The 16738-nt window shown below is 43.7% G+C and overlaps 1 protein-coding gene across 1 annotated transcript; it reads left to right on the top strand.

Annotated features, from left to right (window-relative positions):
* Positions 1-1390: 1390 nt before the first annotated feature.
* On the top strand, positions 1391-15703 carry LOC114592025 (zinc finger protein RFP-like). Its single transcript, XM_077923089.1, has 9 exons — positions 1391-1938; positions 4557-4652; positions 6015-6245; positions 7764-7786; positions 9148-9269; positions 10180-10269; positions 10755-10799; positions 12409-12509; positions 13662-15703. Exons 1-9 carry the CDS (start codon positions 1402-1404, stop codon positions 13716-13718), a joined length of 1302 nt encoding a protein of 433 aa, XP_077779215.1. The 5' UTR covers positions 1391-1401; the 3' UTR covers positions 13719-15703.
* Positions 15704-16738: the final 1035 nt, after the last annotated feature.

Here is a 16738-nt window from a genome sequence, read left to right as displayed (position 1 = left end):
CCATGGACAAATTCAATGATATTTGGAATCCATTCTTACAAATACTGTAATTAGCTGAAGATCTGGTGAAGAACAACCTTGTAAAGTAAAAAAGGAAAGATACAACCGTCAGTCACTCCGGCCCCCAGTGCAATTGCGGAAGCTTCAGCTAGAGGGTGTCTGTGTCTCTCTAAATTATGAACAAATATCAACAATCTTTTCAATGCTGGCACAAGATATCCCTTCACATTTTCAACAATGCCCCATTCTGTCACAAGAGGATCTCCCAGATCAGCGAGACACAACTGAATGTGATTGGAAGAAGCTATTATTATTATTATTATTATTATTATTATTATTATTATTATTATACCACCCTATACCCGGGGGTCTCAGGGCAGTTCCTAAGAACGTGGGTGGCACCAAATACCTATAAAACAGATTGGAGGGGCAAGATTTCAAGGACAACTTGAAATTTCATAGGCCAGCTGAACCCTATCCCATGTTTTTCTCTCCAATTGTTTTCCCTACAAAAGGGTTTGTGGAGTTATGCACTCAGAGAAGGGTATATAGAATTTGAACCCATATAAAAGCAGGGGGCATTCTGGTACAAACATAATGGAAACAGTGCTCCCCACAAAAGCTGATGAAGAAAATACCAATGAATTATTCCCCCCCCCACCCGAGAGCTATAGAACAGTTGCATGAAACAGTCCCAGGTGACTTTTCACTTAGGTGATGTTGTGGGTGGGTGGGGTTTGGAGGAAGGTGGGTGGGTGGGTGAGGAAGGAAACTAAGCTGCATAAGAGGGGATGGCGAATTCAAAAGTCAAAGTTAGTTGTCCCCAAATCCTGTTAACATTTGGGACTGGAGCAACAGTGTTTGCAATAAGATACTGTTTGAGAACTGGGGGTGGGAGACAGGAAACCAATTCTTCCCTCACTGATTGCTTCTCAAGTTAACAATTGTTTTTCTTAGGCTTTGCAGTGGTACTTCTAGTTATGAACTTAATTCGTTCCGGAGGTCCGTTCTTAACCTGAAACTGTTCTTTACTAGAGGGATGCTTTCTCTAATGGGGCCTCTTGCTGCCACTGCACCGACAGCACACATTTTCCGTTCTCAACTCAAAGTAATTCTTCCAGGTTAGTGGAGTTTGTAACCTGAAGCGTTTATAACCTAAGGCGTTTGTAAGTCAAGGTTCCACTGTACTTCCTTTTTCTTCCTGCTCCTGTCAGTATTTGACCTTTTATTAGCCTCATGATGGCCACATGGCTCTCCCTCAAATTTTCCTGGGGACTGTAGTTAAGGGTGCTGGGAAGTGTAGCTTTTTGGGGTAAACGGCCATTGCCATAATTCTTTGGCAGACACCATGCGCTTTGAATTCACGGTACGGATGTGAAGCTGCACAGTTTCCCCCGGCTTATGCTGTTTCTTTTCAAAAAAACTATGAGTCACCCAGAGGGAGGGAAAGGCCCGCCCTGTGGTTTGAAACTGCAAAAAACAAAACTAAGGTTTTTATTCCCGTTTCAGGCAGACGAAATGGCAGACGAGAGTCCAGTCCAGAACCTCTGTGAGGAAACAACATGCTGCATCTGCCTGGAGTATTTCACAGATCCAGTGACCATAGAATGCGGCCACAATTTCTGCCAAAGCTGCATCACCCAGGCTTGGGGAAACTCAGACCAAGATGCTTCTTGCCCCCAGTGCAGGGAACCTCGTCAGCAAAGGAATGTCAGGCCCAACCGGCAACTGGCGAGCATTGTGGAAATAGCCAAGAAATTCAGCCTTCAGATGGCAAAAGGGGCAGAAGCACTGGGAAAGGTTTGTGAGAGACACCAGGAGCCCCTGAAGCTCTTCTGCAAAGACGACCAAGACCCCATCTGTGTGGTGTGCGACAAATCCAAGGAGCACAGGGACCACAAGGTGATCCCAAAGGAGGAGGCCTTTGAGGAGTATCAGGTAGGGAGATGTAGGATTGGGGACCAGACTTCCAAGGGATGCTCACTTATCCTAGGTATGGGGGAAATATTTCAGCCTGAGGGCGGGGCATGTGGGTGGGTGTTTGTGCCCCAAACGCTGCTGCTTATTGGGTCCCGAGGCAAAAGTGGACAGAGCAACACTTGCAAATTTCACCTTTTTGCAGTAGACTACTTCCTACAAATGCTCTCATTGCCGTCTCTGTCTGCCATCTAAGTAAGTGGGAAGGATTAGTGGAGTTCAGGGACACATTCTAGCCAGGCAAAAAAAAAGACTTGAGGAGGATGTGAACTGGAGCTGGTGAATGTTTCAGCCTGGGGAGAGGCCGGAAGCGAGTTAGGAGCTGCAGGACTCACTATCTTCTACTGAGCATTCAGTAGCAGGAACATTCGCAAGAAGTTCCAAGAGAACTTGAAAACTTGAAGGCTGGTCTGAGGGCCCTAGCTCAGCAGAGGGCACCAGCTTCATTCCTTAGCGTTTTTCTGTAGGGCTGGAGACAGCCTTTGTCCCAAATCCTGGAAAGCAGTCTGTATAGAAAACAAACCAGAGGTCTGACTCTGTATAAGCCAGCCTAGTGGAAGCATTTGATGTCCCCAGGTCCCAGCAGTCTCCCTCTTTCTTTAGTCCCAGAATATATGTTGGGAAACAGATGTTATGCCCACCAGTTTGTGCTCAAGAGCCCCCCCCCCGGTGATCTAGGAGGGCAGTCTGCCCAGTGGGAAGGTTGTCAGGAGCTGGAGATGCAGGTTCGTAGCTTGGAGGTCCTCCTGGCCTGGATCCTTTGCTGTCGCTCAAGGCTCAGGTGGCCTCAGTGGCACATAGTGCCTCCCTTCAGCTTTGGCTGATGCCCAGCTACACCCCTATCTGGACAGGAGTAGCCTAGCTACTGTTGTCTATGCTCTGGTACACTCATATCTTCCTTCCTTTCAGAAATTTGAAAGCCATTGTGATGTAGTGGTTCGAGGGCTGGGAGAGAACCAGCTTCAAATTGCCACTCTTACTTAAAACTCACTGCTGTGGCCGGAAGACACTTTCCCCCAGCCTAACCCACCTCACAGGGCTGTTGTGAGAGTTAAAGTGAGGGGAGATGAACCATGTAGATTGCCTTGAGTTCCTTGCAGACAGGTGGGACTAAAATGGAAAGATGGGTGGGTGGATAACACTGGGAAAGATAGGTGGGTCTTTGTTTCATAACCCCATCTTCCTGGACATGAAGTCCCATGGATTTCTGAAAGACTACAGTTGCATTGCTTGCAAACATGTGAGTTCATTAGCTATTTTCTCATATGCATTTTGGGAGCTGTAGCTGTTTGGTAGGGGACGCAGGTGGCGTTGTGGGTTAAACCACAGAGCCTAGGACTTGCTGATCAGAAGGTCAGCGGTTCGAATCCCCGCGACGGGGTGAACTCCCGTTGCTCGGTTCCAGCTCCTGCCAACCCAGCAGTTCGAAAGCACGTCAAAGTGTAAGTAGATAAATAGGTACCCCTCTGGCGGGAAGGTAAACGGCGTTTGTGTGCGCTGCTCTGGTTCGCCAAAAGCGGCTTAGTCATGCTGGCCACATGACCCAGAATCTGTACGCCGGCTCCCTCAGCCAATAAAGCGAGATGAGCACCGCAACCCCAGAGTCGGACACGACTGGACCTAGTGGTCAGGGGTCCTTTACCTTTACCTTAGCTGTTTGGTGCAATAGGTACCAGCACATGGTACCTTTAGATATTCTAACACAGACAACATCTGGTTTCGTTGTGCCATCAGGGAAGTATCAGGTGCAGTCCTATCCATGCAGAAAATGCTGAGCTTGTTTGGCTCAACATATTTGTGTGAGAAGACATTCTCTGCTATGAACTTTAACAAGAACAGCATGAGGACAAGACTAAGTGACTCTCACCTGTGTGGCATTTTGCAGATCAAAACCACTGCCTTTGAACCAGACCTAGCCTATGTCCAGATCTCAGTTTCACCCTTCACATTAGTGCACGGAAGTTTTGTTTTTTTTCAATTGAGATGAATACATTGTAAAATCTCAGTTAATATCAGTTGGTCTAAATCAGGTATAAATATATTTGGACACAACATGTATACCTGGTGTTATGTTCCTGTTCATATTTTTTGAACTTAAAAGTTGACAGGCAACCTTTATTACCAATAATATGTAATGTACTTTACAATGTTTCTGACATATATTTCAGCTTCCTGGATTTTTTCCCCATCTGGCCTTTAGCTATGAAAGGCAGAGTGATTCAACACCTGTTTAGATTTCTCATCCATGTGATGAAATGAAAAGTATGCCATTTGCAATAAACTTTGCATAAGTACTCAGTGATACGCAGTACCAGCACCTTTCCACCCCAAATGTTAAAAGTGTGGCATTTACAGTAACAACTTCATGGTGAATACTGCAAGCTGTTTTTCTTAAAAGAAAAAAGAAAAAGAGCGAGCTGTGAATAGGACTGTGCACCAGCCACAAGCTTTGGTTCATACCCCAATTTAACTTTGGAAAAGATCATGGTTTGGTGCAGAAAATTTTATGAGGCTGCTACAATTTTATGAGTATATCTTTGCTGCCCAAACTAACCCAAATGCCTTTTTGGCCACCCCAGGGTAAAATTATGCGTCATTTGGAGTTCCTGAACAAACAGAAAGGAGAAATTCTGTCTTCTAAACTGAAGGGGGAGAACGAAAGCCAGAATATGCTGGTAGGTGCAAATCTTCTTGCCTCTCCAGGATGGTTATACTTGACAGAGTGAGGCCTTAATTCTTCGCTTGCACAGTGTCCCAGGTTTGATCACTGGCATTATCAATTAAATGGATATTGGGTGGTAGAGTTGGGAAAGGTCTCCGCTTCAGAGCTTGAAGAGCAGCTGCCTGCAAGGTTAGGCAACATTCAGCAGGACAGGCTAAAATTGGTAGGGCTGTCTAGGGGCGAATGTAGTCCTCGAGTCCAAAAATGCCAGCCATGCCAGCATAATAATAATAATAATAATAATAACAACAACAACAACAACAACAACAACAACAACAACAACAACAACAACAATAACAATAATAATAATATTTCCCCAGCCACTCTTGGCGGCTCCCAACAGAATTAATGATAATAAAAAAGTGATAAAACATCAAACATTAAAAACCTCCCTAAACAGAGCTGCCTTCAGATGTCTTCTAAAAGTCAGATAGTTGTTTATTTCCTTGACATCTGATGGGAGGGTGTTCCACGGGGCGGGCGCCGCTACCGAGAAGGCCTTCTGCCTGGTTCCCTGTAACCTCACTTCTCGCAGTGAGGGAACCGCCAGAAGGCCCTCGGAGGAGGACCTCAGTGTCCAGGCTGAACGATGGGGGTGGAGACGGTCCTTCAGGTGTACTAGGCTGTGGCCATTTAGGGCTTTAAAGGTCAGCACCAACACTTTGAATTGTGCTCAGAAATGTACTGGGAGCCAATATAGGTCTTTCAGGACTGGTGTTATATGGTCTTGGTGGCCACTCCCAGCCACCAGTCTATCTGCCGCATTCTGGATTAGTTGCAGTTTCCAGGTCACCTTCAAAGGTAGCCCCACGTAGAGCGCATTGCAGTAGGCCAAGCAAGAGATAGCCAGAGCATACACCACTCTGGCAAGACAGTTCGCGGGCAGGTAGGGTCTCAGCCTGCGTACCAGATGGAGCTGGTAGACAGCTGCCCTGGACACAAAATGACTCCCAGGCTGTGCGCCTGGTATTTTAAAGAATGAAGTGAGCCACAAAACTAGTCCTCCTTCTTCTTGTCACTTCCTCCAGGCCCTACTATTAGGCAGACTGAGGTGGCCAAGGCAGGCTGAAGATGCCAGGGAATAGAGAACAGCAGCAGCTAATAGATCAGTAGGTGAGCAGCAGGAAAATACTGAGGACTGAGCCAAGCAAAGAGGCCATTTCCTGCTAAGCCAGCCTGCCTGCCGCCCTCAGCTGTGACTGAACTTCTGTACCATTGTGACTGTAAACATCAGCTGCCCTGCCAGTCAGCTTGTGCACATAGAATTAAGGGGACATCTAAACATCTTTTTCTGGCCACGACTCTCTCCTTGCAGAAGCAGACGGCCACGGAGAGGCAGAAAATCATGGCTGATTTCCAGCAATTGCACCAGTTTCTGGAAGAACAAGAGCGCCTCGTGCTGGCTCAATTGAAGCAACTGGACGATGGGATTAAAAACTGTAGGAATCAATATATTGCCAGACTCTGTGAGGAGATTGCCTCCCTTGACAACCTAATCAGGCAGCTGGAGGAGAAACAGAAGCAGCCAGTGACTGAATTCTTGCAGGTGAGCAATGGTGGAATGAAACCGTCCAGGTTGTCCTCTGGGGAAGGGCTGTACCACCACACACTCTGTTCATTGGTCTTTAGAAGTATTTACAGTAGGTGTGTGCACTTCAGTATTTGGTTGATATATAAAGCAAAGGGAAAAGTAATAATAAACTGCTGGAAGGAACTGGGTTGGTCAAAGAAAGCTTGACAAGAACAATGAGTCCATTTCATGTCCCTTCAAGTTGCATCTTGTTGGTGTCTCCTTACATCTGCCAGTGTCAAGTCCCTGTCATAGTATCCCTTCTACCTGCGAACAGGTACCTAAAGTCAGCCTAATTGTCAAATCAAAAATACCTGTCTGTGTGTGCACAGCTCAATCCTAGGGAAAAAATGGAATCCCTTTTATTTTTCACTTTCCCAAAAGCAACTTTAAAGACTCATAACACAAACCCCCAGACCTATTTGTCCCCTTCCTTCCTTCCTCCCTCCCTCCCTCCCTCCCTCCCTCCCTCCCTCCCTCCCTTCCTTCCTTCCTTATTTTACTCCAGTTACACTTGTCTCTCATGTTTTCCTATTTTCAGACTGTCCATAAAACACTAAGCGAAGTTAAGTGATTCCTTTTTTCCCTACTCCAGAACTGTAAAGTCTACCTTTGTGGGGAGAACTGTTGCAGTTATCACTCATTCCCTCTAAAGGAGCAACCATGGGCACTAATTTCATCCATTTTTTATTAAAGGTTATAGAGGTTTCCTTAAAAAGAGATAAAGAGAGCCAAAGCTGCCCAATGGGACGCCCCCTGCATTTATTTGCCTCTAATTTGCAAGGTTTAAGCTACTCTGGAGGGACAAACAGGCTTGCAAATTTCATCCACTTCTGTCAAACAGAAACAAAGTTAGAGTCATAATATGGAACATTTGTGCTGGTGGAGCTTAATTTTTGACCAAGTAGAATTGAATCTGGACCCTGTGTTGCACTGGGCAGAGTACGAAGTACTTCAGGGCGAAAGAAATCAATATTTTAAACTAAGGTTGCCCAAACTACACGTGACCTTGTAACTTACAAGCAGATGGAAATCTGTAGCATTTAAAGGAGGCAAGGAAGCATGTGGAAGAGAAAGCCTGTGGAGGATGGGTGGGGCCCCACTCCAGCCTGCTCCCCCTTAAGGCTCTAACATGGCAAGGGCTGAGAGCAGCTTCTCATGCCTCCCTTGCCCAGTGGGGCCCGTGGTCCCTGGACTAGCGTGTTGTCTCTGCAGAAAACATTGTGTTATACATAGAAAAATACAGTATGTCCCCTCTGTGAACTGATGTGTGGTGCAAAGGACTGAATTTCCTCAGACCGTGGGGACCCCTGAGAAATTAATAATTATAATTTGGACTATAATTTGGTCTTTTTTATTTTAGTTTTTTTATTTTAATTGGAGTTTTATGATTGGATATATTAACTGGATGTTTTTTACTGGAAAATCAATAAAAATGATTTTTTTTTTTAAAAAAAAAGACTGAACTTCTCTCATTCTGTCTCTTCCATCTAGAATATGAGAAGCATCCTGGAAAGGTATGTGGCTTTGTTATGAATAGTGGGTTGGTATTGATTTCCTTCCTCTGAGGTAAGGGATAAATTATTGATTTGGTCTATGTGAACCAATCTAATTCACAGTTTACAGACCAATAAGCAGATCAGAAAACAATTACCAATCTGATTGCACACTTATACAAATGTTGTGATGCGTTTTTTATCCAAACTGCGTATCTCGTGCGGGGAAATGTACAAAAAGCGTATTGGGGGATACCAGAACAGCATACAAAAATGAATAGAATTTTGGGGTGTGTGTGTTATGCATATAAAATGCATATTTTAGGAAGGAGTGATGATATTTCTTCATCTACTGTATACTTCATATCATAGCAGAGATGTTGTTGGTGGTGGATTATTAGATTTCTTACTTGCCCTCCACTGTCAGGTTCCAGGGCAATTTATGGATTAAAATACAATATTAAAAATAGTTAAAACAAATTACAATCCAAGACAACTGGGCGGGTCCTAAAGTACATCTCCTAGATGACAAAGGCCAGGGTAAAGAGAGGCTCTTATTAGTTACTGTGTGCATTATGTGCAAACATAATTTGCTGGAGAAAATATTCAGTAAGGTTGTGCTCCAGATTCACCCGGATCCTCAACTAAATTGGGCCGAATTATACCCTGTTCTGACCAGGTAGAAACACAACTTTGTCACAAGTTAATCAGGCACTTCTGACCTAGCTGTACTTTTAAACATGGTACGGTATGCAATGTGTGTCAAAATTTCAGGCAGATTGTTTAAAGTATTTCTGCATCTTAACGGTAAAGTTTATTTTTTAAAAAAAATAAAAGAGAGGTAAGATAGATTATGGATTGATTTTTATATGTAAATTTTATATGAAAAATGTTTATGTAGATTTACACTCTCCCACCCCCACCCCCCCGCATTATACTTCACTTCCCAGTTTGTCATAGATCTTTGTAATGGGCACAGGGCAGACAATACCATTCGCTGCTGTCACAGGGCTCATCCATACTTCAGCTTTTCCTGTGATTTCTAGAAAGAGGCTTTTATTTTGTCCCACCGCTTTTCCTGGGAAAACCTGCTGCTTACCACTGAAATGGAAGAAACATAAATCCGCAGAAATCCCGATAAATGTTTGGTTCTATTTCGCTGTTAACCCACAGAAAACCCGATTGACCTTTGTTCCGATTCAGTGGTAAACAGCAGGGACTTTCGTGGGGAAACCAGGGGGAATGAAAGATAAACCTATCATGGACGAGCCCTTGGTATCTTCCTGCTGTTCCCACTTTTCTCCTTCATTCTGACGACTGAATTAAGAATGACTTGAGAATGACCTGATGGATCACAATAAACCTCACTTTCTTCTTCCTAGGTGTAATGAAAATGAAAATAAAACCATAGATGCAATAGCTTTCCCTCCTGGATTAAAACAGCAAATAGATAAATTCTCTAAAATGCATCCTTTTTTGGAGAAGGAGACCAAGAAATATAAAGGTAACAGAGATCATTGTATGATGTTTTATATGTGAGATAGATGATGATAGATGATAGATATTGTTGCATGCCATTCCCATTTCCAAATGATGAATATTCCAGGGTCCCAGGCTGCTTCCCCAGGGTTCAAGTTTTCTATTGGCAAATGAGGCACAGCAGAGACTGTGGTGTCTTTAGGATATATGGTTTATTTCACTTCACTTTTTTTCCTCAGACGTTGTGCTCTCTGGACCTCAAGACGAAAAAGGTACATTTCCAGGTTTGGCAGATTTTTAAACAATTGTTGCAGATGGGATATGGGAGGGTTTTGCACTTCAATCTCCCAGTAGCACAAGATTGCTGGGGTCCCCTGGGTTCATATTTCCTTTCAGGAAATGAGAGACAGCAGAGACAGTGGTGTCTTTAGGATATATGGTTTATTCCCACATATATAGAATCTGAGCCTACGATGGATGGGTTCACAACACGGACACCCCAAGAGAGTCTTGTTTCTCCCATAGCCCCAGCCTTGCATTCAAAGCAGGAATCAGCCCTTGTGCTCTGAGCCAGTGTGGTGTAGTGGTTAAGAGCGGTGGGTTCGCTTCCCCGCTCCTCCACATGCAGCTGCTGGGTGACCTTGGGCCAGTCACACCTCTCTGAAGTCTCTCAGCCTCTCACCTCACAGAGTGTTGGTTGTGGGGGAGGAAGGGAAAGGAGAATGTTAGCCACTTTGAGACTCCGCCAACTTTCTGATCAGCAAGTCCTAGGCTCTGTGGTTTAACCCACAGTGCCACCCGCGTCCCTTGAAAGTACTATAGTTAAATTTTAGATTTTGGCATGAACACACTTCCAAGCTCTCTAAATCTAAAGCATTGCCCTTGGAGCCATGTTTGAGTATTGACTTTTTCCTCATTTCGCTTTCCCCCCTTAGAGGTTGTGCTCTCTGGGCCTCAGGAAAAGAAAGACACAGCTGTACCCCAAGCAGCACAAGGTTTCTGGATTCCCAAGCTGCCTCCCCTGGGTTCGTATTTCCTTTTGGAAAATGAGAGACAGCAGAGACTGTGGTGTCTTTAGGATATATGGTTTATTTACACATAAAGGCAATCTGAGCCTACGATGGAGGGGTTCACAGGCACCCCAAGAGAGTCTTGTTTCTCCCATAGCCACAGCCTTGCATTCAAAACAGGAACCCACCATCGTGCTCTGGTTCTGTTTCTGTTTTGCTGCCTTTTACAGCCTGTCACATCCCTAAACTCTACTCCAAAACTCTGGTTTTGTCTTCTAACTCTCTCAGAGCTGGGGGAGGCAACTCTTCTCTGTGCCCCCCACCCTGAACATGCTTTCATAACACTTAATGCTAATGCTGGAAGAGGGAGGAAGATGGAGTACTGTGGCTAAATTTTAGATTTAAACACGAACACTCTTGCAAACATTTTAAATCTAAAGCATTGCCCTTGGAGCCAAGTACGAGTATTGACTTTTTCCTCATTTCACTTTTTCCCTCAGATGCTGTATTCTCTGGACTTCAAGGAAAGAAAGGTACATTTCCAGGTTTGGCAGATTTTTAAACAATTTTTGCAGATGAGATATGGGAGGGTTTTGCACTGTTCCCCACTTCAATCTCCCAGTAGCACAAGATTGCTGGGGTCCCAAACTGCATCTCCAGGGTTCGTATTTCCTTTTGGGAAATGAGAGACAGCAGAGACTGTGGTGTCTTTAGGATATATGGTTTACTTACACATATATACAATGTGAGCCGACGATGGAGGGGTTCAGAGACACCCCAAGAGAGTCTTGTTTCTCCTATAGCCACAGTCTTGCATTCAAAACAGGAATCAAGCATTGTGCTGATCCTCTTTTCGGCTCGCTGCCTTTTACAGCCTGTCACATCCCTAAACTTTACTTCAAAACTCTGATTTTGTCTTCCAACTATATCAGAGCTGGGGAAGGGGCCCTCCCAAGAGCTGTCTGGCACAGAGCCCCCTAACTGTGTACATGGAACTAACTCTCCTGGCTACTATACAATGATGCAGCTGCCCTCCTTTCGCTTGGCTCCCTTCTCCTGTCTGCAGTAGGACAAACCGATGAATACTACTTCCTACTGCAATCTGGTGAATGAGAGGACAGGGAAGGAAGCAAGAATAGCTGGAGCTACTGGCTCTGCATTGAAAGGAAGTTCTGAAGTGGGCTGTTGCTTGCTCTGAAGTTGGTTCAGACTCATCAAAGCCAAATGTGGAGGGAAGACTGTGTCTCTCTTGTGCTGTTCACTTCTCCTACACACTTAGAACCACACGAGGGAGAGCAGAGATATGTGCACAAGCTTTGCCCCCTCTAGTGTACCCCATTATTGGCGCTGATGGCAGAAGGGAGCTCTAAATCACATGAAGATCCTACATGAGATTCTAATGTGATTGGGGGCAGGGAATAGAATGCCAGAAGGAAAGAGCAGTGTATGGAAATTTAAATTTTCACATGTAGAATTTCCTGTTAGATATCTGATATCTTGACATTTGAGGGTTCTATGTGAGGGTGAGTTTAAAATTCTGAGTGACCTTTCAGTCTTTGGCATTGATTGCAACTCTTCTCTGAGTGTTCCCCCCAAAACATGTTTTCATAACACTTTATACCAATGCTAGAAGAGGGCAAAAGATGGAGTTGTTGTTGTTGTTGTTTAGTCGTTTAGTCGTGTCCCACTCTTCGTGACCCCATGGATCAGAGCACGCCAGGCACTCCTGTCTTCCACTGCCTCCCGCCGTTTGGTCAAACTCATGCTGGTAGCTTCGAGAACACTGTCCAACCATCTTGTCTTCTGTCGTCCCCTTCTCCTTGTGCCCTCCATCTTTCCCAACATCAGGGTCTTTTCCAGGGAGTCTTCTCTTCTCATGAGGTGGCCAAAGTATTGGAGCCTCAGCTTCAGGATCTGTCCTTCCAGTGAGCACTCAGGGCTGATTTCCTTCAGAATGGAGAGGTTTGATCTTCTTGCAGTCCATGGGACTCTCAAGAAAAGAAAAGAAAAGAAAAGACTCTCAAAAAAGATGGAGTACTATGGCTAAATTTTAGATTTTGGCATGAACACACTTGCAAACATTCTAAATCTAAAGCATTGCCCTTGGAGCCAAGTATGAGTATTGACTTTTTCCTCATTTGACTCCCCCCTTAGGTGCTGTGCTCTCTGGACCTCAAAAAAAGGAAGACAGGACTGTACCCCAACTCAATCTCCAAGCAGCACAAAATTCCAGGGCTCCCAAGCGGTTTTCCCAGGTTTCGTATTTCCTTTTGGGAAATGAGATACAGCAGAGTACTGTGGTGTCTTTGGGATATACGGTTTATTTACACATATATACAATCTGAGTCTACGATGGAGGGGTTCACAGCATGGACATCCCAAGAGAGTCTTGTTTCTCCCATAGCCACAGTCTTGGATTCAAAGCAGGAATCAACCATCTTACTCTGATTCTCTATCCAACTTACTGCCTTTTACAGCCTGTCACATCCCTAAACTCTACTTCAAAACTCTGGCTTTGTCTTCTAACTATTTCAGAGCTGGAGGACTGGGAAGCAAGCAAGAGTAGTTGAAGCTGAACATTTGAGGGTTCTTTTTTCTATTTAGAATTCTGAGTAATCTTCATTACTTGGCACTGATTTCTCTGAACCCCGCCCCCCTCAATGTTTTCATAAAATGTAATGATAATGCTGGAATCCTGTGGCATGCTGAAGTCAGCTGGGAGTTCACCACACCTCAACTGGTGTGTGTTATGAGCACAGAAGCGGAGTCATCAGAGATTTCCTGCTCCCAATTGAACAACATCTTCCAGAGTTTGTTAAGGGGGAAACTCCTCACACACAGTTCAAAGTAACCAAGTGATTAATGTCTCCAGACACAAGACACAGTTCTTCTGGTCTTTGAAGTAAAGACATGTATAAGCAGATCCATTGACACTGATCACCATGCTAGCTAATGCTTCTGTATAAAACCGACGGCCTCTTTCCCTGAGTCCTACAGAGTCAGACCCTGACAGCAAATGGGACAGGGCACAGACAAGACAGCAATGCCCTAGAGGCTACTATTCCTGTCTCTACATGTAGGCACATTTCCTGGACCAATGGGAGGGTGAATGACTCCACAAGTCGCACACTAGACCGTTCTGGTGTTGCTATGGCAACGCAGGGCACCCGGCACCCTTATCTCAGAACATCCAGACGTGGGAAATGTGCTCCTCAAGGCACGAGCCCAAGCACTGTGCAATTTCACCCATTGTTCACATTACACCAACACAGAAGAGGGCAAACGATCATATAAGATGGCTAAATTTTAGATTCTGGTGTGAACACACTTCCAAGCACTCTGAATCTAAAGCATTACCTTGGACGTATGAGTATTGACTTCTTCCTCATATCACTGTTTTCCCTTAGATGTTTCGTTCCCCTGACCTCAAGATAAGAAAGACAAATTCCGCCAAAAATCCATAGAAGCCCTGGTGAAGATATTTCTCTTTCTGGACTTCTCCAAGGATGTGATTCAAGCGCACTCAAAATTTGTTAAAGCAAAGGCCTTTGTAGGGCAAAGAATATGGAATTCCACATTCAGTTCTTGGCAAAGTCTTGTATTCAGTATTCTGGTCAAACTCACAATCTCAACCATCCAGACTTTGCAAAGGCATTCCTCACTAAAATCGGTTGACACCCTGGAAGTGAAGCTTTGGATGATTCCATTAACTGATTAATAAGAGGATACACTGTTGAAGACATTGTTTTGCCATTCTAGGCGTTCGGCCAATAGAATGGAGTGTAAACAGTCAGCAGTGAAAACCAACAACAAAAGAATGTTTTATACCACCTGTTTATCGACTAGTGAAGCAGCAAAAGTCACCACTGCCTTTTGAATAAAAATATTAACAAGTCAGAATCAAGCTGATAAGAAAGAAGTATTTGAGGTATATGAATGGCAGGTTTTATATACAGTGGTACCTCAGGTTAAGTACTTAATTCGTTCCGGAGGTCCATTCTTAACCTGAAACTGTTCTTAACCTGAAGCACCACTTTAGCTAACGGGGCCTCCTGCTGCTGCTGCGCCGCTGGAGCACGATTTCTGTTCTTATCCTGAAGCAAATTTCTTAACCTGAAGCACTATTTCTGGGTTAGCGGAGTGTGTAACCTGAAGCATATGTAACCTGAAGCGTATGTAACCCGAGGTACCACTGTACATGCATATACAAGAAACCTTGTAACAATGAATAGTGGATTTACAACCAAGATAAGAGGGGCCAAAAGGAAGTTAATAATATAATAGGAAGTTAGTTTAAATGTAAAAGGGCTGAGAGAGTCCAAAAAACAGTGAGTAATTCTGCAATACTTAAAATCTTTAAATACTTATATTGGTTATTTATAAGAGACACATTTGTTAAATCAAGACAAAAAAGTGTTAATGAAGAATTGGGTAGGAAAGGTATATACTGCAAATTCTATTTCCAGTGCTAGAGGCCTTGCTATCTTGATACGAAAAGGATTGAGAGTGGATATATCACAACTTATTAGTGATGAAAATGGATGGTATTTAATTTTGTGTGTGAAAATTGCCGAAATGGTAATAATGTTGATTAATATATATGGGCCAGATGTAGATTCTCCAGATATATTTTATCAATGTTTTGGTCATCTAAGTCAAAGTACTTACAATAAACTTATAATAGGAGGTGATTTCAATGAAATAATTGATCCTAACCTGGATAGAAGCAAGCCTCCAGGGAAAAAAGTTTCATTAGTTAGAGAAACTCTCAAAAAGTACATGCAAGAGTTGAATTTGGTTGACCCTGTTTTAGGTTGGATTTTTTCTTAATATCAGCGTCCATCAAATTCAAGATTGTGATACTGATGTATGCTGCAAGACCTGTATTCCCTTAAGCTCCACCTTATAGCTGTTTTAGCTGTCTTCTAGTTCTTAACAGTTTTCATTATCAGTTCTTATCCATCCATTATCTGTGTTTAACCTTGTATTCTATTCACATGTTTATCCTATGCTTGTTTTCTTATTTTTATTTGCTTTAACAATTACCTGTGTAAATCCTAACTTCTACAGTCATACCTTGGTCTGCGTCAGCCCTAGCTTGAGTCCGTTCCGCGGAACGTCGGCAGCAAACCCAGAAGTACCAGAACGGGTTACTTCCGGGTTTGCTGCTCGCGCATGTGCAGAAGCACTAAATCACGCACGTGCATGCACAGACACAACACTTTGGCCTGCGTCATTTTTGGGTTACGGCGGGGGCTCCGGAACGGATCCCTGCTGTAAGCCAAGGTACCGCTGTATTTTATTCATATGTTTTTCTTATGCTGGTCTGTGACTGTAATAAAGATTATTGATTGATTGATGTTGTGTATCTGATGACAGTGCAATTAGCTTGGATTGGAAGTATTATAATACAGCTAACATACCAAGAAACTGGTATTTTAACGTCTCATTACAGTCGTACTTCGTCCGGCGTCCACTCTGGTGGGAGTCTGTTCCGCCAAACATCGGCACCAAACCCGGAAGTACCAGAACAGGTTACTTCCAGGTTTGGTGCTTTGCGCACGCTTTGGCGTGCGTCATTTTTGGCTTCTGAACGGATCCCCGCCTTAAGCCAAGGTATCACTGTACAGTGGTACCTCGCAAGACGAATGCCTCGCAAGACAAAAAACCTGCTAGACGAAAGGGTCTTTTGTTTTTTGAGCTGCTTTGCAAGACGATTTTCCCTATGGGCTTGCTTCGCAAGACGGAAACGTCTTGCAAGTTTGTTTCCTTTTTCTTAACACCGTTAATACAGTTGCGACTTGACTTCGAGGAGCAACTCATAGAACGCGGTGTGGTAGCCTTTTTTGAGGTTTTTAAAGACTTTGGTGATTTTTGAAGCTTTTCCAAAGCTTTCCCGACACCGTGCTTCGCAAGACGGAAAAAAGTGCAAGACGACAAAACTCGCGGAACAAATTAATTTCGTCTTGCGAGGCACCACTGTACTTAATGGTGACCAGTTTGTAAAACAAATGAAGACCGAGAATGAACAATTCTTTGATATATATACTGACACGTTGACTGCTAGGATATATAAACGGGAAGCATATAAAGCTTTTATTAGAGGTTGAATTATAGCCTACTCGTCACATAAGGAGGGGAAACTGAAATAGGAAATAAATGACTCATGGACATTGATAATTAACAAGCCAACTGATGAATTATATAGTAAGAGGCGAAAGAAGAAATTTGAACTAAATAATATATTGTCCCAACAAGTTGAATTCATGCTTATTTGTACAGGACAAAAGTATTGGGAGACAGGTGAAAGGGCCCCCGAAAAAAACTCCCAGCTGTTTACCCTCCAGTGTAGGTTTCTTACATTGGGGGGAAACATCTGGCAAAAGTGCCTTTGGTAGGGAAGGTTGTATGCGTAATAATAATAATAATAATAATAATAATAATAATAATAATAATAATTTTATTTATACCCCGCCCTCCTTGG

The sequence above is a fragment of the Podarcis muralis genome, chromosome 2, assembly GCF_964188315.1.
Source record: "Podarcis muralis chromosome 2, rPodMur119.hap1.1, whole genome shotgun sequence".
Taxonomy (NCBI): domain Eukaryota; kingdom Metazoa; phylum Chordata; class Lepidosauria; order Squamata; family Lacertidae; genus Podarcis; species Podarcis muralis.
The sequence above is the reverse complement of the archived record's forward strand: the minus strand, read 5'-3'. Positions and strand labels throughout refer to the sequence as shown.